The sequence below is a fragment of the Tachyglossus aculeatus genome, chromosome 21, assembly GCF_015852505.1.
Source record: "Tachyglossus aculeatus isolate mTacAcu1 chromosome 21, mTacAcu1.pri, whole genome shotgun sequence".
NCBI classification, from domain to species: Eukaryota; Metazoa; Chordata; class Mammalia; order Monotremata; family Tachyglossidae; genus Tachyglossus; species Tachyglossus aculeatus.
In genome coordinates, this window is record NC_052086.1 from 13,884,988 (window position 1) to 13,907,471 (window position 22,484).

Genomic DNA, 22,484 nt, shown 5'->3' on the forward strand with positions numbered 1-22,484 from the left:
CCCGCCCCGGCCCGTCCCACAATAAGCAGGCAAGAGGCAGGCACGGGGCACGACAGCAGTTTTGTTCTTTCCCGGTTCCACAGAGCGCGACGTGGGCTGGGGGCGAGCGGCCTGGGCGGGTGGAGGTAGAAGAGGCGCGGGGAGGGCGAGACGGGCGGCGGACTGTAAACAACCTTTCCCTCCCGGGGAGGAGGGAGGGGAAATCCGACTCCGACGGGAAAGAGACGCGCACGGCGGCGACCGAGCGAGGGTGGCCAGAAAGGGAAGTGGGGGGGGGAACAGGATAGAGGAGGTCAGGGAGACGAGAAAACGGTAAAGCCGGAGTTTGGGGACACTTCCGATCCAGTGCCAGTCCCCTTAAATAAACCTGCAAGCAAAACGAGGGAGAGGGAAGCAAAGAAGAAAGATCCGAGATCTGTTTCCCAATGTCCCCAGAGTCCTGTGTACATAATTACATATAGAGACATCAGAGAGATATATATATATATATAAAAAATAGAGAGGGGGGTACCCACGTGGCCCCCTCCCCGAGTCTGGCTTGAGGACGGGGAGCTGAGGAGCTGGTTAAGGCCAGGAGAAAAGGAGTGTTGAGCCATTCTTCCACCGAAGGGGAACGACCGAGTCGCTCCTAGGAGTGTGAATCCGGAGAGCCAAACCTCCCCTAAAGGGGCCCTTCCCCCCGGCCCCGCACCGCCAGGAGCGAAGACGTGAAAACGGCACGGAGACGGGGCAGCCGGGCCGAACGGGAGCCGTGCGGCGGGTTGGGGGGGGGGAGAGGAAGCAGCGATGGCCACCGACAACGGGGAAATACTGGAGCGAGGGATGGGGGCGGCGGGGGGGGGGAATACGACCGGGCCCACCCGGCTGAGGGACGTCTGGGATGTAGTTGGCTGCGGGAAACGGTGGGGAAGGGGGAGCCGGGGAGGAGGGCGGGCGGGAAACGGGGGGAGAAGGGGCGGTGAAGTCCGTCAGGGAGAGGGGGAAGGGGCTAGAAATAACTGTCCTGCTGGCCCCCGACGGGGGAAGGCCCGTCGCCCGCTTCCTGAGGCGGCGGCCCATCGGGCTTCTGGCGGAGCGACGCCTTCCGGCCCTGAGCCTTCTTCTCCTGCTTCTGCCGCTCCTTCTCCCGCTTCTTCTCCCGCTCCTTCTCCTGCTTCTCCCGCTCCTTCTCCAGCCTCTCCCGCTCCTTCTCCTGCCTCAGCCGCTCCTTCTCCTGCCTCTGCCGCTCCTTCTCCTGCTTCCTGGCCTCCTTTCCCTGGCCCAGGGGGACACTCTTCCCGGTCGGGGAGGGGAGGGAGGGCCGCAGGCCCTCGGCGGTGGTGACCACGGGGCCCGGGAAGGGGCCGGCGCTGGCCCGGCGGGCGGGCGGGGGCGGCGAGGGGGCGGCCCCGCCGCGGGCGGCCCGGCTCTTGAGCCCCGGGAGGCTGAGGAGGCTGGAGGAAGGGCCGAGCGGGGGCTGCCGCCGGCGCCGCTCCTCGTGGATGGCCCGGGAGCCGTGCAGGCGGCGGGAGGGCCGGTACTGCAGCTGCCCCCGGGTCTCCTGCCATTTCTTCAGCTGGGTCGCGTTCTCCCGCTCGATCAGGGCTTCCGACACGGGGAGGGTCACCACCTGACGGGCGGCAAAGGGGGCCGCGCTGAGGGGAACCGCGGCCCTCGGCGGCGGCATCTCTGGGCGACCCAACGGGGCGGCCGAGCCCTCCGGGGTCCCGGCGCCCCGCTTACCTCGTGAACCAAGAAGTCCTCCTGCATGCACTGCTGCGGCAGGTTCCTCAGCTGCTCCATGGTCTCGTACATCCCCTGGCAGGCGCGCAGCTTCTCCACCGAGCCCAGGGTATGGCGCAGAAGCACCAGTGCCACCCGGAAGATGATCTTGACACCTGGGGGGAGAGGGGTCGGAGGTCACCGGGAGGCGTGCGGCGGGGAGGGGGCCCGACTAGTCGTAATAACATTTATTAAGCGCTTACTATGTGCAAAGCACCGCCCTACGCGCTGGGGAGGTTACAAGGTGACCAGGATGTCCCACGGGGGGCTCACAGTCTTCATCCCCGTTTTACCGATGAGGGAACCGAAGCCCACAGAAGTTGACTTGCCCAAAGTCACACAATTGGCAGAGCCGGGATTCGAACCCATGCCCTCGGACTCCAAAGCCCGGGCTCTTTCCACCGAGCCACGCTGCTTCTCCGTGATGATGATGATGAGGATGACGGCAGACTCTTTCTGACGTGGGAACTTGCTCTGGGGGTGGCGGGGAGGGAATGGAGGGGATCTGACAGAAGTGATGAGAAGAGGAGCCGATGGAGAGGAGGGAAGGAGGGAGAGAGGAAATCAGGGACGGAGGGAGGCGGGGAGGGTTTGGGGAAGAAGCGGAGCCCGGGCTTGCGAGTCAGAGGTCATGGGTTCTAATCCCGGCTCCGCCACTTGTCGGCTGTGTGACTGCGGGCAGGTCACTTCACTTCTCTGGGCCTCAGTGACCTCATCAGTCAAATGGGGATGAAGACTGGGAGCCCCACGGGGGACAACCTGATCACCTTGTAGCCCCCCCAGTGCTTAGAACAGGGCTTCTAGCCTGTGAGCCCGCTGTTGGGTAGGGGCCGTCTCTATATGTTGCCAACTTGGACTTCCCAAGCGCTTGGTACAGTGCTCGGCACACAGTAAGCGCTCAATAAATACGATCCAATGAATGAATGCTTTGCACATAGTAAGCGCTTAAATGCCATCATCATTATTAATTATTATTAATGTTGGCATTTATTAAGTGCTTACTATGTGCAAAGCACTGTTCTAAGCGCTGGGGGGGATACAAAGTGATCAGGCTGTCAATCAATCGTATTTATTGAGTGCTTACTGTGTGCAGAGCACTGTACTAAGCGCTTGGGAAGTACAAGTTGGCAACATATAACAATCAATTGTATTTATCGAGCGCTTACTGTGTGCAGAGCACTGGACTAAGCGCTTGGGAAGTCCAAGTTGGCAACATATAGGGACGGTCCCTACCCAACAGTGGGCTCACATGTGGGGCTCACAGTCTTAATCCCCATTTTACAGACGAGGTAACTGAGGCTCAGAGAAGTTAAGTAACTTGCCCAAGGTCACACAGCAGAAATCAATCAATCAATCGTATTTATTGAGCGCTTACTGTGTGCAGAGCACTGTACTAAGCGCTTGGGAAGTCCAAGTTAGCAACATATAGAGACAGTCCCTACCCAACAGTGGGCTCACATGTGGGGCTCACAGTCTTAATCTCCATTTTACAGATGAGGTAACAGGCTCAGAGAATCAATCAATTGTATTTATTGAGTGCTTACTGTGTGCAGAGCACTGTGCTAAGCGCCTGGGAAGCCCAAGTTGGCAACATATAGAGACGGTCCCTACCCAACAGTGGGCTCACATGTGGGGCTCATGGTCTTAATCCCCATTTTACAGATGAGGTAACTGAGGCTCAGAGAAGTAACTTGCCCAAGGTCACAGAGCAGACATAATCAATCAATCATATTTACTGAGCACTTACTGTGTGCAGAGCACTGTGCTAAGCGCTTGGGAAGTCCAAGCTGGCAACATATAGAGACAGTCCCTCCCCAACAGCTGGCTCGCATGTGGGGCTCACGGTCTTAATCCCCATTTTACAGATGAGGTAACAGACTCAGAAAAGTTAAGTAACTTGCCCAAGGTCACACAGCAGACATCAATCAATCAATCATATTTCTTGAGCACTTACTGTGTGCAGAGCACTGGACTAAGCGCCTGGGAAGTCCAAGCTGGCAACGTATAGAGACGGTCCCTCCCCAACAGCGGGCTCACGGTCTTAATCCTCATTTGACAGATGAGGTAACCGAGGCTCCGAGAAGTCAAGCAACTCGCCTAGGGCCACACAGCGGAGCCCGGATGGGAACCCACGACCCCGGGCTCTTGCCACTGAGCCCCGCTGCTTCTCCCTATCATTATTACTGAGAAGGGCGGGCGAGGCCCCAGCCGTACCCTCGCAGAAGAACATGTCCCAGACGCGCAGCACGGAGGCCCAGGGCAGGGTGCGGGCGAAGATGCACATGAACCACTCGGTCATGTAGAGGACGGGATCGATGCACTGGCGCCGGAGGTGGCGGTGGGCCAGGGGCGAGGCCCGGCGCAGCAGGGCGAAGAAGATCTCGCCGTCCAGCTGGATGGCCTCCTGCGCGACACACGCCGCCGCGTCCCCAGCCGCCCGGCGCCCACCGCCTCGCCCCCCGCCCCGCCGCCGCCCCCGGCCCCCGGCCCCCGACTCACCAGCCCGGCGCTGTAGTAGCCGGGAAGATACTTGTCGCAGATCTGCACCAGGCACCAGAAGGCTTGCTGGAGGCGCCGGGGAGGGCGAGAAGCGGACGGGTGAGGAGTGGGGCTTTTTTAGACTGTGAGCCCACTGTTGGGTAGGGACCGTCTCTATACGTTGCCAATTTGTACTTCCCAAGCGCTTAGTACAGTGCTCTGCACACAGTAAGCGCTCAATAAATACGACTGATGACGATGGAGCCGCGGCCCCCTCCCCAACCGCCCCGGCCGCCCCCCCGGGGGTCCCCCGCTGACCTCGGCCGGCATGTGCATGAGCAGGACGGCGGCCACGGGGGCTTGCGCCTGGCAGTAGCCCTCGTCCGGGCGGTAGATCGTGTAGGCCTTCAGGATGCGGTACAGGTCCTGCTGCCTGAATTCCAAGGCGGGAAGACAATCAGGGCCAACTTGGACTTCCCAAGCGCTTAGTACAGTAAGCGCTCAATAAATACGATTGATGATGATGATGATGCAGACGGTCGACGACGGGGAGGGCGGTCCCGAGATGTACGAGCAAAGTGTCGGCCGAGCGGATCTCACCCAATCCTTCGTTCAATCGTATTGAGTGGGCGCCGACGGTGGACTGAGCGCTTGGGAAGTCCAAGTTGGCAACATCTAGAGACGGTCCCTGATCAATCAGTCAATCAATCGTATTGATTGAGCGCTTACTGTGTGCGGAGCACTGGACTGAGCCCTTGGGAAGTCCAAGTTGGCAACATAGAGAGACGGTCCCTACCCAACAGTGGGCTCACAGTCTAAAAGGGGGAGACAGAGAACAAAACCAAACATACTAACAAAGTAACAAAATAACAAAAAGCATATTAACAAAATAAAATAAATAGAACAGATATGTATAAATAGAATAGATAGGAGCCCTACCCAACAGCGGGCTCATTCATTCATTCATTCATTCATTCAATCGTATTTATTCATTCAGTTGTATTGATTGGGCGCTGACTGTGTGCAGAGCACTGCACTAAGCGCTTGGGAAGTCCAAGTCGGCAACATATAGAGACGGTCCCTACCCAACAGTGGGCTCACAGTCTAGAAGGGGGAGACAGACGACGAAACAAAACATGTGGACTGTGAGCCCGTTGTCGGGTAGGGACCGTCTCTATATGTTGCCAACTTGGACTTCCCAGGCGCTTAGTACAGTCTCTACATGTTGCCAACTTGGACTTCCCAAGCGCTTAGTACAGTCTCTACATGTTGCCAACTTGGACTTCCCAAGCGCTTAGCACAGTCTCTACATGTTGCCAACTTGGACTTCCCAAGCGCTTAGCACAGTCTCTACATGTTGCCAACTTGGACTTCCCAAGCGCTTAGCACAGTCTCTACATGTTGCCAACTTGGACTTCCCAGGCGCTTAGTACAGTCTCTACATGTTGCCAACTTGGACTTCCCAAGCGCTCAGCACAGTCTCTACATGTTGCCAACTTGGACTTCCCAAGCGCTTAGCACAGTCTCTACATGTTGCCAACTTGGACTTCCCAAGAGCTTAGCACAGTCCTCTGCACACAGTAAGCGCTTAATAAATACGATTGAATGGATGAATGTTTGTACAGAGTTATTACTCTATTTTACTTGTACATATTTACTATTCTATTTATTTTACTTTGTTAATATGTTTTGTTTTGTCATCTGTCTCCCCCATCTAGACTGTGAGCCCACTATTGGGCAGGGACCATCTCTATATGTTGCCGACTCGGACTTCCCAAGCGCTTAGCACAGCCTCTACATGTTGCCAACTTGGACTTCCCAAGCGCTTAGCACAGTCTCTACATGTTGCCAACTTGGACTTCCCAAGCGCTTAGCACAGCCTCTACATGTTGCCAACTTGGACTTCCCAAGCGCTTAGCACAGTCTCTACATGTTGCCAACTTGGACTTCCCAAGCGCTTAGCACAGCCTCTACATGTTGCCAACTTGGGCTTCCCAAGCGCTCAGCACAGCCTCTACATGTTGCCAACTTGGACTTCCCAAGCGCTTAGCACAGTGCTCTGCACACAGTAAGCGCTTAATAAATACGATAGAATGAATGAATGTTTGTACAGATTTATTACTCTATTTATTTTACTTGTACATATTTACTATTCTATTTATTTTATTTTGTTAATATGTTTTGTTTTGTCGTCTGTCTCCCCCCTCGAGACTGTGAGCCCACTGTTGGGCAGGGACCAACTCTAGATGTTACCGACTTGGACTTCCCAAGCGCTTAGCACAGTGCTCTGCACATAGTAAGCGCTCAATAAATATGTGATTGATTGATTGATTGCCAACTTGGCCTTCCCAAGCGCTCAGCACAGTCTCTACACGTTGCCAACTTGGCCTTCCCAAGCGCTTAGCACAGTCTCTACATGTTGCCAACTTGGACTTCCCAAGCGCTTAGCACGGTGCTCTGCACACAGTAAGCGCTCGATACAACTGAATGAATGAATGAATGTGGACAGGTATCAAGTCATCAGGCTCTGGGTCCTGATCCCGTCTGCTGTGTGACCTTGGGCAAGTCACTCCACTTCCCTTAGTTCCCTCACCTGGAAAATGGGGATGACGACTGGGAGCCCCGCGTGGGACAGGGACTGTGTCCAGCCCGATTATCCTGTACGTACCCCAGCGCTTAGACTAGAGCTTGGCACATATTCATTCATTCAATCGTATTTATTGAGCGCTTACTGTGTGCAGAGCACAGGGTAAGAGCTTAACAGACACCACAGTTACTACTATTATTGTTACCTGGATATCCATATGTAATAATAAATAAATAAATAAATAATAAATGCTATTATTATTATCATAACTATGGTATTTGTGCAGCGCTTACTGAGTTGGCAGGCACCACTCTAAGCCTTGGAGTGGATAATAATGATAATAATAATAATGATGATGATGGCATTTATTAAGCGCTTCCCCCTCATCTTACCTCCTTCCCTTCCCCACAGCACCTGTATACATGTTTGTACATATTTATTACTCTATTCATTTATTTTACTTGTACATATCTATTCTATTTATTTTATTTTGTTAGTATGTTTGGTTTCGTTCTCTGTCTCCCCCTTTTAGACTGTGAGCCCACTGCTGGGTAGGGACCGTCTCTAGATGTTGCCAACTTGGACTTCCCAAGCGCTTAGTACAGCGCTCTGCACACAGTAAGCGCTCAATAAATACGATTGATTGACTGATTGATTAGGGACCGTCTCTGGATGTTGCCAACTTGGACTTCCCCAGCGCTTAGTCCAGTGCTCTGCACACAGTCAGCGCCCAATCAATACGATTGATTGATACACTGTTCTAAACACTGCGGAGGTTACGAGGTGATCAGCTTGCCCCACGGGGGGCTCCCAGTCTTCATCCCCATTTGACAGGTGAGGTGACTGAGGCCCAGACAAGTGAAGTGACTGGCCCAAAGCCACCCCGCTGACAAGTGGCGGGGCTGGCATTCGAACCCATGACCTCGGACTCCAAAGCCCACTGAACCACGCTGCTTCCCCTACGTACCCCCAAGGTGCTAGAGGATGGAGCCAAACACACTGGGGAGCGCTCGAAGGGGCTGGCGAGTTGACCATCATCATCATCAATCGTATTTATTGAGCGCTTACTGTGTGCAGAGCACTGTACTAAGCTCTTGGGAAGTACAAATTGGCAACATATAGAGACAGTCCCTACCCAACAGTGGGCTCACGGTCTAAAAGGGGCTCTTGATGAAAGTCACGGTCTCGGAAAATCGAAAGGGAGGTGCGATTTTTTTTTAGAAGGGCTTTGGAGATGGGGAGGATTGGGGATGGTCTCGGGAAATTGACAGGAAGGTGCGATTTTTGTTTAGAAGGGCTTTGGAGATGGGGAGGATTGGGGTTTGGGGGATCTGTGGTGGGGGAGGAGGTACGACAGACGCGGGGAAAGTCAGAGTGAAGATTAGGGAGACTGTCAGTTTAGGGCCGGCCTGCCCTAATAGAAGCAGTGCAGCCTACAGGATAGAGCCCAGGCCGGAGAGGGAGAAGGGACCTGGGCTAATCAATCAATTAATTAATTAATTAATGAAGGCATTTATTAAGCGCTTATGATGTGCAAAGCACTGTTCTAAGCGCTGGGGAGGTTACAAGGTGATCAAGTTGTCCCACGTGAGGCTCACAGTCTTCGTCCCTATTTTCCAGATGGGGGAACTGAGGCCCAGGGAAGTGAAGCCACTTGCCCGAAGTCACCCAGCTGACAGTCGGCGGAGCCGGGATTTGAACCCATGACCTTTGACTCCAAAGCCCGGGCTCTTTCCACGGAGCCACGCTGCTTCTGGGTTCTAGTCCCGGCTCCACCGCTCGTCTGCTGTGGGGCCTTGGGCGAGTCGCTCCACTTCTCTGGCCCTCAGTTCCCTCACAGGTAAAATGGGGGTTAAGATCGGGAGGCCTATGTGGAACAGGGATTGCGTTCAACTCAATCACCTTGCAGTGACTTTGGGCAAGTCACTTCATTCATTCATTCATTCAATCGTATTTATTGAGCGCTTACTATGTGCAGAGCTCATTCATTCATTCAATCGTATTTATTGAGCGCTTACTATGTTCAGAGCCCACTCTTCTAGACTGTGAGCCCACTGCTGAGTAGGGACCGTCTCTATCTGTTGCCAACTTGTACTTCCCAAGCGCTTAGTCCAGTGCTCTGCACACAGTAAGCGCTCAATAAATACGATTGATTGATTGCAGAGCACTGTACTAAGCGCTTGGGAAGTATAAGTTGGCAACATCTGGAGACGGTCCCAACCCAACAGCGGGCTCACAGTCTAGAAGGGGGAGACGGACGACAAAACAAAACATATTAACAAAATAAAATAAATGGAATAAATATGTACAAATAAAATAAGTAAACCGAGTAATAAGTATGTACAAACATATACACATATATACAGGTGCTGAGGGGAGGGGAAGGAGGTAGGGCGGGGGGGATTCATTCATTCATTCAATCGTATTTATTGAGCGCTTACTGTGTGCAGAGCACTGGACTAAGCGCTTGGGAAGTCCAAGTTGGCAACATCTAGCGACGGTCCCTACCCAGCACCGGGCTCACAGTCTAGAAGGGGGAGACGGACAACAAAACAAAACATATTAACAAAATGAAATAAATAGAATAAATATGGACAAATAAAATAGAGTAATAAGTACGTACAAACATATATACGTATATACAGGTGCTGTGGGGAGGGGAAGGAGGTAGGGCAGGGTGGGATTCATTCATTCATTAAATCGTATTTACTGAGCGCTTACTGTGTGCAGAGTACTGCACCAAGCGCTTGGGAAGTCCAAGTTGGCAACATCTAGAGACGGTCCCTACCCAACAGTGGGCTCACAGTCTAGAAGGGGGAGACGGACAACAAAACAAAACATATTAACAAAATAAAAGAAACAGAATAGTCAATACCTACGAGTAAAATCGATAGAGTGATCAATCTGTACGAACATATATACAGGTGCTGTATATGGACTTCTAGACTCGTCTGCTGTGGGACCTTGGGCGAGTCGCTCCACTTCTCTGGGCCTCAGTTCCCTCACAGGTAAAATGGGGGTTAAGATCGGGAGGCCTACGTGGAACACGGATTGCGTCCAACTCAATCACCTTGCAGTGACTTTGGGCAAGCCACTTCACTTCTCTGTGCCTCAGTTCCCTCATCTGTAAGATGGGGATTAAAACTGTGAGCCCGCCGTGGGACAACCTGATCACCTTGTAACCTCCCCAGCACTTAGAACAGTGCTTTGCACATAGTAAGCGCTTAACAAATACCATCACAGTTCCCTCATCTGTAAAAAGGGGGATTGAAACTGTGAGCCCCCCCGTGGGACAACCTGATCACCTTGTAACCTCCCCAGCGCTTAGAACAGGGCTTTGCACATAGTAAGCGCTTAACAAATACCATCACAGTTCCCTCATCTGTAAAAAGGGGGATTGAAACTGTGAGCCCCCCGTGGGACAACCTGATCACCTTGTAACCTCCCCAGCGCTTAGAACAGTGCTTTGCACATAGTAAGTGCTTAACAAATACCATCATTATTATTATTATTATTATCTACTCCAGGGCTTAGAACGGTGCCTGCTAACACAGTAAGCACTGCACAAATACCATAGTTATGATCATAACAATAATAATAATAATAATAATGATGATGGCATTTATTAAGCGCTTACTATGTGCAAAGCACCATTCTAAGCGCTGGGGAGGATACAAGGTGATCAGGTTGCCCCACGGGGGGCTCACAGTCTTCCTCCCCATTTTACAGATGAGGGAATTGAGGCCCAGAGAAGTGAAGTGACTTGCCCAAGGTCACACAGCTGACAATTGGCAGGGCCGGGATTTGAACCCATGACCTCCGACTCCAAAGCCCATGCCCTTTCCACTGAGCCACGCTGCTTCTCACGAGATCATCATCTCGGGAGGAATGAGGTCTACCAGCTCCGTAGCCGCAGGGAGAAATGATGATGATGATGATGATGGCATTTATTAAGCACCTACTATGTGCAAAGCACTGTTCTAAGCGCTGGGGAGGTTACAAGGTGATCAGGTTGTCCCACGGGGGGCTCACAGTCTTCATCTATCTTCTAGACTGTGAGCCCACTGTTGGGTAGGGACCGTCTCTATATGTTGCCACCTTGTACTTCCCAAGCGCTTAGTCCAGTGCTCTGCACACAGTAAGCGCTCAATAAATACGATTGAATGAATGAATGAATGAATGAATGAATCTACATTTTACAGATGAGGGAACTGAGGCCCAGAGAAGTGAAGTGACTTGCTCAAAGTCACTCAGCTGACAATCGGCGGAGCCGCCATTTGAACCCATGACCTCTGACTCCAAAGCCCGGGCTCTTTCCACTGAGCCACGCTGATGTACAAGACGGGGAGAGTTGGTGGACAGCTTTGAGGGGGAGGCAAGAGGGAAGTCGGCGGGGATCAAACAGATGATCCCCGCGGTACATATTTATTTTATTCATTTTATTCTGTTAATATGTTTTGTTTTGTTCTCTGTCTCCCCCTTCTAGACCGTGAGCCCGCTGTTGGGTAGGGACCGGCTCTAGATGTTGCCGACTTGGACTTCCCAAGCGCTTAGTCCAGTGCTCTGCACACAGTAAGCGCTCAATAAATACGACTGAATGAATGAGGGGCGGGAGCAGGGCAACCACAGGACGGGGCCAACTTCAACAGCCGGACCACGATGTGACCAAAGCGCGGACGGAGGCGGTTGCTGCTCGTTCAAGCTCTCATCCTATCCCATCTGGATTACTGTATCAGCCTCCTCTCCGATCTCCCATCCTCCTGTCTCTCCCCACTTCAATCCATACTAGGATTGAAGCCAACTTGGACTTCCCAAGAGCTTAATCCAGTGCTCTGCACACAGTCAGTGCTCAATAAATACGACTGAATGAATGAATGAGGGGAGGTCATCCAGAGAGAGATGGGAACTAAGCCCACAAAAGCAGATTAGGTCCTTGAGAGTAAGTAGAGAACAAGAAAAGTAGATATACAGCCGCTGTTGGGTAGGGACCGTCTCTATATGTTGCCAACTTGGACTTCCCAAGCGCTTAGTACAGTGCTCTGCACACAGTCAGCGCTCAATAAATACGATTGAATGAATGAATGAGGGGAGGTCATCCAGCGAGAGATGGGAACTAAGCCCACAAAAGCAGATCAGGTCCTTGAGAGTAAGCAGAGAACAAGAAAAGTAGATATACAGCCGCTGTTGGGTAGGGACCGTCTCTCTATGTTGCCAACTTGGACTTCCCAAGCGCTTAGTACAGTGCTCTGCACACAGTAAGCGCTCCAAGGTTCAGTGCTTGGTCCCCTTCTGTTCTCGATCTACACTCACTCCCTCGGTGACCTCATTTGCTCCCACAGCTTCAACTCTCATCTCTACGCTGGTGACACCCAGATCTACATCTCCGCCCCTGCTCTCTCTCCCTCCCTCCAGGCTCGCATCTCCTCCTGCCTTCAGGACATCTCCATCTGGATGTCTGCCCGCCACCTAAAACTCAACATGTACAAGACTGAACTCCTTGTTTTCCCTCCCAAATCCTGCCCTCTCCCTGACTTTCCCATCTCTGTTGATGGCACTACCATCCTTCCCGTCTCACAAGCCCGCAACCTTGGTGTCATCCTCGACTCCGCTCTCTCGTTCACCCCTCACATCCGAAACGTCACCAAAACCTGCCGGTCTCAGCTCCGCAACATCGCCAAGATCCGCCCTTTCCTCTCCATCCCAACCGCTACCCTGCTCGTTCAAGCTCTCATCCTATCCCGTCTGGACTACTGCATCAACCTTCTCTCTGATCTCCCATCCTTATGTCTCTCCCCACTTCAATCCAGACTTCACGCCGCTGCCCGGATTGTCTTTGTCCAGAAACGCTCTGGGCATGTTACTCCCCTCCTCAAAAATCTCCAGTGGCTACCAATCAATCTGCGCATCAGGCAGAAACTCCTCCCCCTGGGCTTCCAGGCTGTCCATCCATCCCCTCGCCCCCTCCTCCCTCACCTCCCTTCTGTCCTTCTCCAGCCCAGTCCACACCCTCCGCTCCTCCACCGCTGATCTCCTCACCGTGCCTCGTTCTCGCCCGTCCCGCCATCGACCCCCGGCCCACGTCATCCCCCGGGCCTGGAATGCCCCCAATCCCTCTGCCCATCCACTAAGCTAGCTCTCTTCCTCCCTTCAAGGCCCTGCTGAGAGCTCCCCTCCTCCAGGAGGCCTTCCCACACTGAGCCCCTTCCTTCCTCTCCCCCTCGTCCCCCTCTCCATCCCCTCATCTTACCTCCTTCCCTTCCCCACAGCACCTGTATATATGTATATATGTTTGTACATATTTATTACTCTACTTATTTATTTATTTTACTTGTACATATCTATTCTATTTATTTTATTTTGTTAGTATGTTTGGTTTTGTTCATTCATTCAATCGTATTTATTCAATCGTATTTATTGAGCGCTTACTGTGTGCAGAGCACTGGACTAAGCCCTTGGGAAGTCCAAGTTGGCAACATAGAGAGACGGTCCCTACCCAACAGCGGGCTCACACTCTAGAAGGGGGAGACAGAGAACAAAACCAAACATATTAACCAAATAAAATGAATAGAATAAATATGTCCAGATAAAATAGAGTAATAAATCCGTACAAACATATATACAGGTGCTGTGGGGAGGGGAAGGAGGTAAGGCGGGGGGGATGGGGAGGGGGAGACATCACACGGGTTCAATCGTATTTATTGAGCGCTTACTGTGTGCAGAGCACTGTACTAAGCGCTTGGGAAGTCCAAGTTGGCAACATATAGAGACAGTCCCTACCCAACAGTGGGCTCACAGTCTAAAAGCACCTGACACATCCGGCCTCGACGACTGCGTCAGCCTCCTCACTGACCCCCCATCCTCCAGCCTCTCCCTTTCCCGATCCTACTTGACTTGGCCGCCCAAATCACTTTTCCAAAATATCATCCTTCGGGGACGTCTCCCCGCCCCTCAGAGGCCTCCAATGGCTTCTCTAGACCGTAAACTCGGGCGGGCAGGGAACATGTCTACCAACTCTATTACACTCTCCCAAGGACTTTAGTACAGTGCTCCGCACGCAGTAAACGCTCAAAAAAAAAACCCCATCAATCAACCGACTGCCCATCTTCCTCTGCATCAGACTTCTAGACTGTGAGCCCACTGCTGGGTAGGCACCGTCTCTATATGTTGCCAACTTGTTCTTCCCAAGCGCTTAGTACAGTGCTCTGCACACAGTAAGCGCTCAATAAATACGATTGATTGATCAGTCAGACACTCCTGACCGCCAGATTCAAGGCACTCCATCTCTCCGCCTTACTTTTCCTCACTCCTGTCCAATTACAACCCAGCCCACACCCTCTGCTCCTCTAATAAGCAGCGTGGCTCAGTGGAAAGAGCCCGGGCTTTGGAGTCAGAGGCCGTGGGTTCAAATCCCAGCTCCGCCAATTGTCGGCTGTGTGACTTTGGGCAAGTCGCTTCACTTCTCTGGGCCTCAGTTCCCTCATCTGGAAAATGAGGGTGAAGACTGTGAGCCCCCAGTGGGGCAACCTGATGACCTTGTCACCTCCCCAGCGCTGAGAACAGTGCTCTGCACATAGTAAGCGCTTAATAAATGCCATCATCATCATCATCATTATTATTAATACCAACCTATTCACACTCTCCTGGCACTCTAAGAGCACGCTGCTTGACCCCTCATCCATACCCTCGCTCCTTCCCGGAACTCCATCCCCCTAACCCTCCAACGGACCGGCCTTCTCCCCATTTTCCAAGCCCGACGAACATCACACCTCCTTCAGACCTCTGACAGACCGGCCTTCTCCCCGTTTCCCAAGCCCGACGAACATCACACCTCCTTCAGATCTCCGACAGCCCGGCCTTCTCCCCACTTCCCAAGCCCGATGAAAATCACACCTCCTTCGGAAAGCCGTCCCCCCGCAGGGATTACGTCCATATCCTCGTACTCGGTTCTTTTCCCTTACCTGTAGTTATCTAGTTTCCTTCCGCCACCCGGCCAGCCGCCCCCCCCAGGACTTCCCAAGCGCTTAGTCCAGTGCTCTGCACACAGTAAGCGCTCAATAAATACGACTGACTGAATGAATGAATGAACAGGACAGGCCTCCGGCCACTAACGGACTCACCCATGGCCGCCGCGAGCAGCGAACATTTCGTGAAAGGGGAACTGACGATGGAGATCCTTCTCAATCACATCCAGCCACTTGGGATCCCCGGCGGCTCGCTCTAGTTCCTAAGGGAAAGAGGACGGGTGGGACGTTTGGGGACCCCTTTGGGGGTCCACCTCTCCTCCCTCCTGCCGAGAGCGTCCCACACTTCCCAGGGACGGATTCGGGAACACGGAGACTCGATCCGCTCCAACGGCGCTTGAGACGGAGGTGACCCGGGGAGGGGAAACTGCGGCGCTGACGCGGAGTTGGCCGGCGTCCGTACCTCAAATTTCCCCAAATTCTGTTCCAGAAGTTCTTGGCTGTTGGACAGGAGCTGCCAGGCCTTGGCTCTTAGGGACGAGGGGATCCCCTTCCGGCAACGCAGTTTCACCTGCGGGGAGGGACGGTGTCCGTTAAGCTCGGCTGCGACGGGGACGACCCCGTCTCCCGCCCGGGTCGGTCTCCAGTCGCAGCGCCGGCCCCTCGGCTGATCCTGCTCGGCCCCCGGATTCCCGCCACCGCTTGGATGGTCGGGAAGCCGTGGGGCGGAGGGTGCTAATCCCGACTCGGCCGCCTGCCTGCTGCGTGACCTCGGGCGAGTCACTTCACACAACAATAATGATCGTGGTATTTCTGAAGCGCTCACTATGTGCCAGGCACGGTAATAATAACAATGATGGCATTTGTTACGCGCTTACTATGTGCAAAGCACTGTTCTAAGCGCCGGGGAGGTTACAAGGTGATCAGGTTGTCCCAAGGGGAGCTCACAGTCTTCATCCCTGTTTTACAGATGAGGGAACGGAGGCCCAGAGAAGTGAAGTGACTTGCCCAAGTCACCCAGATGACAAGTGGCGGAGCCGGGATTTGAACCCATGACCCCCAACTCCAAAGCCCGGGCTCTTTCCACTGAGCCACGCTGCTTCTCTAATACTGGCGCTGGCGGGGATACAACCACGTCAGGTTGGATACAGCCCCAGGGGGGCTCACAGTTTCAACCGCCATTTTATGGATGAGGTAACTGAGGCCCAGAGAATAATAATAATAATAATAATAGTAATAATAATAATGATGGTATTTGTTAAGCGCTTACTATGTGCAAAGTACTGTTCAAAGCGCTGGGGGGATACAAGGTGATCAGGTTGTCCCACGGGGGGCTCAAAGTCTTCATCCCTGTTTTACAGATGAGGGAACGGAGGCCCAGAGAAGTGAAGTGACTTGCCCGAAGTCACACAGCTGACATGTGGCGGAGCCGGGATTTGAACCCATGACCTCTGACTCCAAAGCCCGGGCTCTTTCCACTGAGCCGCGCTGCTTCTCTAATACTAGCACTGGGGGGGGGATACAACCAAGTCAGGTTGGACACAGCCCCGGTGGGGCTCACAGTCTCAATTGTCATTCTATGGATGAGGGAACTGAGGCCCAGAGAATAATAATAATAATAATAATAATGATGGTATTTGTTAAGCGCTTACTATGTGCAAAACACTGTTCAAAGCGCTGGGGGGATACAAGGTGATCAGGTTGTCCCACGGGGGGGCTCACAGTCTTAATCCATATTTTACAGATGAGGGAACGAAGCAGCGTGGCTCAATGGAAAGAGCCCGGGCTTTGGAGTCAGAGGTCATGGGTTCAAATCCTGACTCCGCCAACTGTCAGCTGTGTGACTTTGGGCAAGTCACTTAACTTCTCTGGGCCTCAGTTACCTCATCTGTAGAAATGGGGATTAATACTGTGAGCCCCCCGTGAGACAACCTGATCACTTTGTAACCTCCTCAGCAGTGCTTTGCAGATAGTAAGCGCTTAACAAATACCATTATTATTACTATTCATTCAATCGTATTTATTGAGCGCTTACTGTGTGCAGAGCACGGTACTAAGCGCTTGGGAAGTCCAAGTTGGCAACATATAGAGACGGTCCCTACCCAACAGCGGGCTCACAGTCTAGAAGGGGGAGACAAAACAAAACAAAACATATTAACAAAATAAAATAAATATTCATTCACTCATTCATTCAATTGTATTTATTGAGCGCTTACTGTGTGCAGAGCACTGTACTAAGCGCTTGGGAAGTACAAGTTGGCAACGTATAGAGACAGTCCCTACCCAACTCACAGTCTAGAAGGGGGAGACAGAAAACAAAACATATTAACAAAATAAATAGAATAAATATGCACAAATAAAATAAATTTAAAAAAATAGACTAATAAAATAAAATAAAACGTATTAACAAAATAAAATATTCATTCATGCATTTATTTATTTTACTTGTACATATCTATTCTATTTATTTTATTTTGTTAATATGCTTTGTTTTGTTCTCTGTCTCCCCCTTCTAGACTGTGAGCCCGCTATTGGGTAGGGACCGTCTCTAGATGTTGCCAACTTGGACTTCCCAAGCGTTCAACTGTATTTACTGAGCGCTTACTGTGTGCAGAGCACTGTACTAAGCGCTAGGGAAGTCCAAGTTGGCAGCATCTAGAGACGGTCCCTACCCAACAGTGGGCTCACAGTCTGGAAGGGGGAGACAGACAACAAAACAAAACATATTAACAAAGTAAAATAAATAGAATATGTACAAATAGAGTAATAAATACATACAAACATATATCCAATAATGTTTGTATTATTATATTATGTTAGTATTATTATAGAATAATAACGTTAGCCTGTCCTCCCCTGAGCACTCAGTACGGTGTTTCGCGCACAGTAAGCGATAAGTACGACGGACTGACCCACCCTAGAATGATCCCTCCTTCCCTTCCCCACAGCACCTGTATATATGTATATACGTTTGTACATATTTATTACTCTATTTATTTATTTATTTTACTTGAACATATCTATTCTATTTGTTTTATTTTGTTAACATGTTTGGTTTTGTTCTATCTCCCCCTTCTAGACTGTGAGCCCACTGTTGGGTAGGGACCGTCTCTAGATGTTGCCACCTTGGACTTCCCAAGCGCTTAGTCCAGTGCTCTGCACACAGTAAGCGCTCAATAAATACCATTGATTGATTGATTGATTGATCCCGTAAGGGGCCGTCCCTCTCCGAATTTTCCTTCTACTCTACAACTCCAAAGGCCTACCCCAATGGGACTCCCCTCTGGCCTCTCTAGTCATCCCGTTCTTTCCCTGGCCTCTGCCCTGAATCCTTGGCGCTGCGAGGCCTCCGGGGCCAAGTGATCCGCTCTCAGAGGACGGAGCAAATCAATCAATCAATCAATCAATCGTATTTATTGAGCGCTTACTGTGTGCAGAGCGCTGTACTAAGCGCTTGGGAAGTCCAAGTTGGCAACGTCTAGAGACGGTCCCTACCCGACAGCGGGCTCACAGTCTAAAAGGGGGAGCCAGAGACCAAAACCAACCATACTAACAAAATAAAATAGAATAGATATGCATTCTCTAGTCTATAAATAGAATAGAGAAGCAGCCTGGCTCAATGGAAAGAGCATGGGCTTTGGAGTCAGAGGTCATGGGTTCAAATCCCGGCTCCGCCAATTGTCAGCTGGGTGACTTTGGGCAAGTCACTTCACTTCTCCGGGCCTCGGTTCCCTCATCTGTAAAATGGGGATGAAGACTGTGAGCCCCCCGAGGGACAACCTGATCACCTTGTAACCTCCCCAGCGCTTAGAACGGTGCTTTGCACATAGTAAGCGCTTAATAAATGCCGTCATTATTATTATTATTATGCACAAATAGAGCAAAGCCTTCCCGGCAGCCCCGCGTACCTTCTGGAAGCGCCGAGACAACCACTTATCCCAGTTATTGAACATCTCCAGCCATTTCAGCTCTCGCTGACGAGCGACGTCGACGGGGATGGAGTTCTCCCTGGGGGAGGAAGAAGGAAAAAAATGAAGGGTTCAGTCGGTCCCTCCTCCCGCTCCCGCCTCAGTCATGCTAGTTCCCCCTGAGGATCCTAAATCCGCAGACTTCCCTTGTACCGTCAGCTCCCAGAGGGCAAGGACTGGCTTTATTACTCAGAAATATCCTCTCCCAAGTGCTTAGCGCAGTGCTCTGCACATAGTAAGCGCTCAATAAATACGATTGATGATGATGATGATGCTCTGCGCACACACGGCACACGCTCACTACACAGTTTTGACTCATCTTCTCTCCGAGGTTCCTCCTTCCCCTCGCGACCCCTTCAAGCTCCATCACTTTCATGGTCGGGGACCTTTGGTCCTCGTACCGACTGACTAATCTAGAAGGGCACAGCGGGTCCCCGAGGTGAGGGGTGGCCCGGGAATCGTCTCGGTCTGAAGGACATGAGAAGCGGCGCGGCTCAGTGGAAAGAGCCCGGGCTCTGGAGTCAGAGGTCACGGGTTCAAATCCCCACCCCGTCACTTGCCAGCTGTGTGACTTCGGGCAAGTCACTTCACTTTTCTGTGCCTCAGTTCCCTTGTCTGTAAAACGGGGATGAAGACCGTGAGCCCCACGTGGGACAACCTGATCACTTTGTAACCTCCCCAGAGCTTAGAACAGTGCTTTGCACATAGTAAGCGCTTACTAAACACCATCATTATTATCCCGACTCCACCACTTGTCAGCTGTGTGACTTCGGGCAAGTCACTTCACTTCTCTGGGCCTCAGTTACCTCATCTGTAAAACGGGGATGAAGACTGTGAGCCCCACGTGGGACAACCTGATCGCCCTATAACCTCCCCAGCGCTTAGAACAGTGCTTTGCACATAGTAAGCGCTTAATAAACGCCATCATTATTATCCCGACTCCACCACTTGTCAGCTGTGTGACTTCGGGCAAGTCACTTCACTTCTCTGGGCCTCAGTGACCTCATCTGTAAAATGGGGATGAAGACCGTAAGCCCCACGTGGGACAACCTGATCACCCTGTAACCTCCCCAGCGCTTAGAACAGTGCTTTGCACATAGTAAGCACTTAATAAACACCATCATTATTATCCCGACTCCGCCACTTGTCAGCTGTGTGACTTCGGGCAAGTCACTTCACTTCTCTGGGCCTCTGTGACCTCATCTGTAAAACGGGGATGGAGACCGTGAGCCCCACGTGGGACAACCTGATCACTCTGTAACCTCCCCAGCGCTTAGAACAGTGCTTTGCACATAGTAAGCGCTTAATAAACGCCATCATTATTATCCCGACTCCGCCACTTGTCAGCTGTGTGACTTCGGGCAAGTCACTTCACTTTTCTGTGCCTCAGTTCCCTCGTCTGTCACACGGGGATGGAGACCGTGAGCCCCATGTGGGACAACCTGATCACCTTGTAACCTCCCCAGCGCTTAGAACAGTGCTTTGCACAGAGTAAGCACTTAATAAACACCACCATTATTATCCCGACTCCACCACTTGTCAGCTGTGTGACTTCGGGCACGCCACTTCACTTTTCTGTGCCTCAGTTCCCTCGTCTGTCAAACGGGGATGGAGACTGTGAGCCCCACGTGGGACAACCTGATCACCTTGTAACCTCCCCAGCGCTTAGAGCAGTGCTTTGCACACAGTAGGCGCTTAATAAATGCCATCATTATTATTCCAGAGGGGCTGGAGGAGGACTACGCTCCGCTTGGAGGAAAGAGGGAGTCAGAGTCCATCACCCCCCAAAACCTCGGGAGTGACTCAGACCCTGGGAAGGGAGGGAAAGGGAAGTGGGAAAGAGGGCGGACAAGGAGATGGAGAAGACCCCAGGTCCTTCCCACACAGAGCGGATGTTCTATTTCCTCGCTCTGCTCCCAGTCAGACCCAGGCATCCCCCTCTCCTCTATTTCCCAAGCGAGGACGAGAAGCAGCGCGGCTCAGTGGAAAGAGCCCGGGCTTTGGAGTCGGAGGTCATAGGTTCGAATCCCGGCTCCGCCACTTGTCAGCTGCGGGGCCTTGGGCAAGCCACTTAACTTCTCTGTGCCTCAGTTCCCTCACCTGTAAAATGGGATTAAGACTGTGAGCCCCACGTGGGACAACCTGATCACCTTGTATCCCCCCAGTGCTTAGAACAGTGCTCTGCACATAGTAAGCGCTTAATAAATGGCACTATTATTATTATTATTATTATCTAACGGCGTCGCGGAACCGGTCAGAGGCACCGTCCGTCCTCTCGGCTACACGGGCCCAAGCGTCCCGCCGGGCGACGATGGGATCCGGGCGTTCCCGGCTCTCTCCCGGTACTCACAAGCTGCCCGAATACTGGCTGCCCCCAAGGAATCCGTATTTGTCCGTCTTGCGGAGGGCTAGCCCGTTGATCTCCGAGTCGGAACCCATGGAGCTGGCGTCGTCCACCAGAGACTCCAGGGTCCCCGACATGAGACTCACGGAGTCCAAGTAGCTCAGGCTATCCGGGGCCTGCCCTCGCGGGCCGGGGATCCCGGGCCCCAAGCTGGACGTGGAGCCCAAGTCCTGGACCGCTTCGGCCGGCTCCGGGGCCGGCGTCACCGTCACCACGGCCACCGGGGCCGCCGGGCCGGGCTCTTCCGGGCCTCGGAGGCCGCCCAGCGCCGGTCCCGAAGCCGGCTTGGGGGCGACGGGCGGCTTGGTGGTCACTTTGACGCCGGGAACGGCTCTGGAGGGCTGAGGGGACAGGCCGGGCCGGGCGGCGGGGGCGACGCCAACCTCCGCCGTGGCCGCGCTTGACGTCGCCTCGCCGCCAACCTCCGCCGCGGCCGTGCTTGACGTCGCCTCGCCGCCAACCTCTGCCATGGCCGTGCTTGACGTCGCCTCGCCGCCAACCTCCGCCATGGCCGCGCTTGACGTCGCCTCGCCGCCAACCTCCGCCATGGCCGCGCTTGACGTCGCCTCGCCGCCAACCTCCGCCGTGGCCGCGCTTGACGTCGCCTCGCCGCCAACCTCCGCCATGGCCGCGCTTGACGTCGCCTCGCCGCCGGGGAGGACCGTTCTCGTGGAGGCCCGGACGTCTCCCGACCCCGGGGCCTGGTCCGTCCTCGAGGCCGCCACGCGGGCGCCGCCGCCGGTCGACGTCACCGACTCCAGGGTGAGGACCACCACTGTGCTGGGCGTCCCCGTGGCTGGTGGCGGCCCTGTCCTGGCGGGCGTCGCCTCAGGTGACAAGGCCGGGGCTGAGGCGGGCCAGGCGGGCCTGGCCTCGCCGGGGGCCACCAGGGCCACCGGGGCGGAGGTGGCGGTGGTCACCGGGGGCCCGGGGGCCACCACCAGCACGGGCCCGGCCCGGGGGCCTCGAGGGGGTGGCGAGGGGGCCGCTGAGGCCCCATGGCGGCGTGGGGGGGCCACCAGGCCCGTCTCCATGGCGCGGGCCCCCCTGCCAGCAGCCCCCTCACATCCCCCCCTCCCTCCCGACGGGACGGCCACCCTCTGGGGGGCCGAGGTCGCCCGGACCCCAAAAGGGGCGACCGCCTTGGCCTGAGGGGCGACGGGCCTCCCTCAAGCCCTTTCACACCCGCCCCCCCCCCCCGCCCTGTCAATCAGCGGCCGTCTTGGCGCCACCGCGCACGCGCGGCTATTTGGGCAACCTTCCCCTCCCCACCTCACACCCTTCCCGGTCCGCGCGCTTGCGCGCAGGCGCACGCCGCCCCGCCC

At 53.6% G+C, this 22,484-nt stretch overlaps 1 protein-coding gene across 2 annotated transcripts; it reads right to left on the minus strand.

The window, feature by feature from the left end:
• Positions 1-47: 47 nt before the first annotated feature.
• On the minus strand, positions 48-22,199 carry TBC1D10B (TBC1 domain family member 10B). Of its 2 annotated transcripts, XM_038763608.1 has the most exons (10): positions 21,777-22,199; positions 21,106-21,737; positions 18,696-18,795; positions 15,251-15,358; positions 14,944-15,050; positions 4,558-4,672; positions 4,261-4,326; positions 3,976-4,165; positions 1,723-1,877; positions 989-1,609 (listed from the first exon to the last, which is right to left on the minus strand). In XM_038763608.1, exons 1-10 carry the CDS (start codon positions 22,191-22,193, stop codon positions 989-991), a joined length of 2,511 nt encoding a protein of 836 aa, XP_038619536.1. In that variant the 5' UTR covers positions 22,194-22,199. The 2 variants fall into 2 exon arrangements, with proteins under 2 accessions (XP_038619535.1, XP_038619536.1); XM_038763607.1 differs by having other exon boundaries at positions 48-1,609; positions 21,106-22,199.
• Positions 22,200-22,484: the final 285 nt, after the last annotated feature.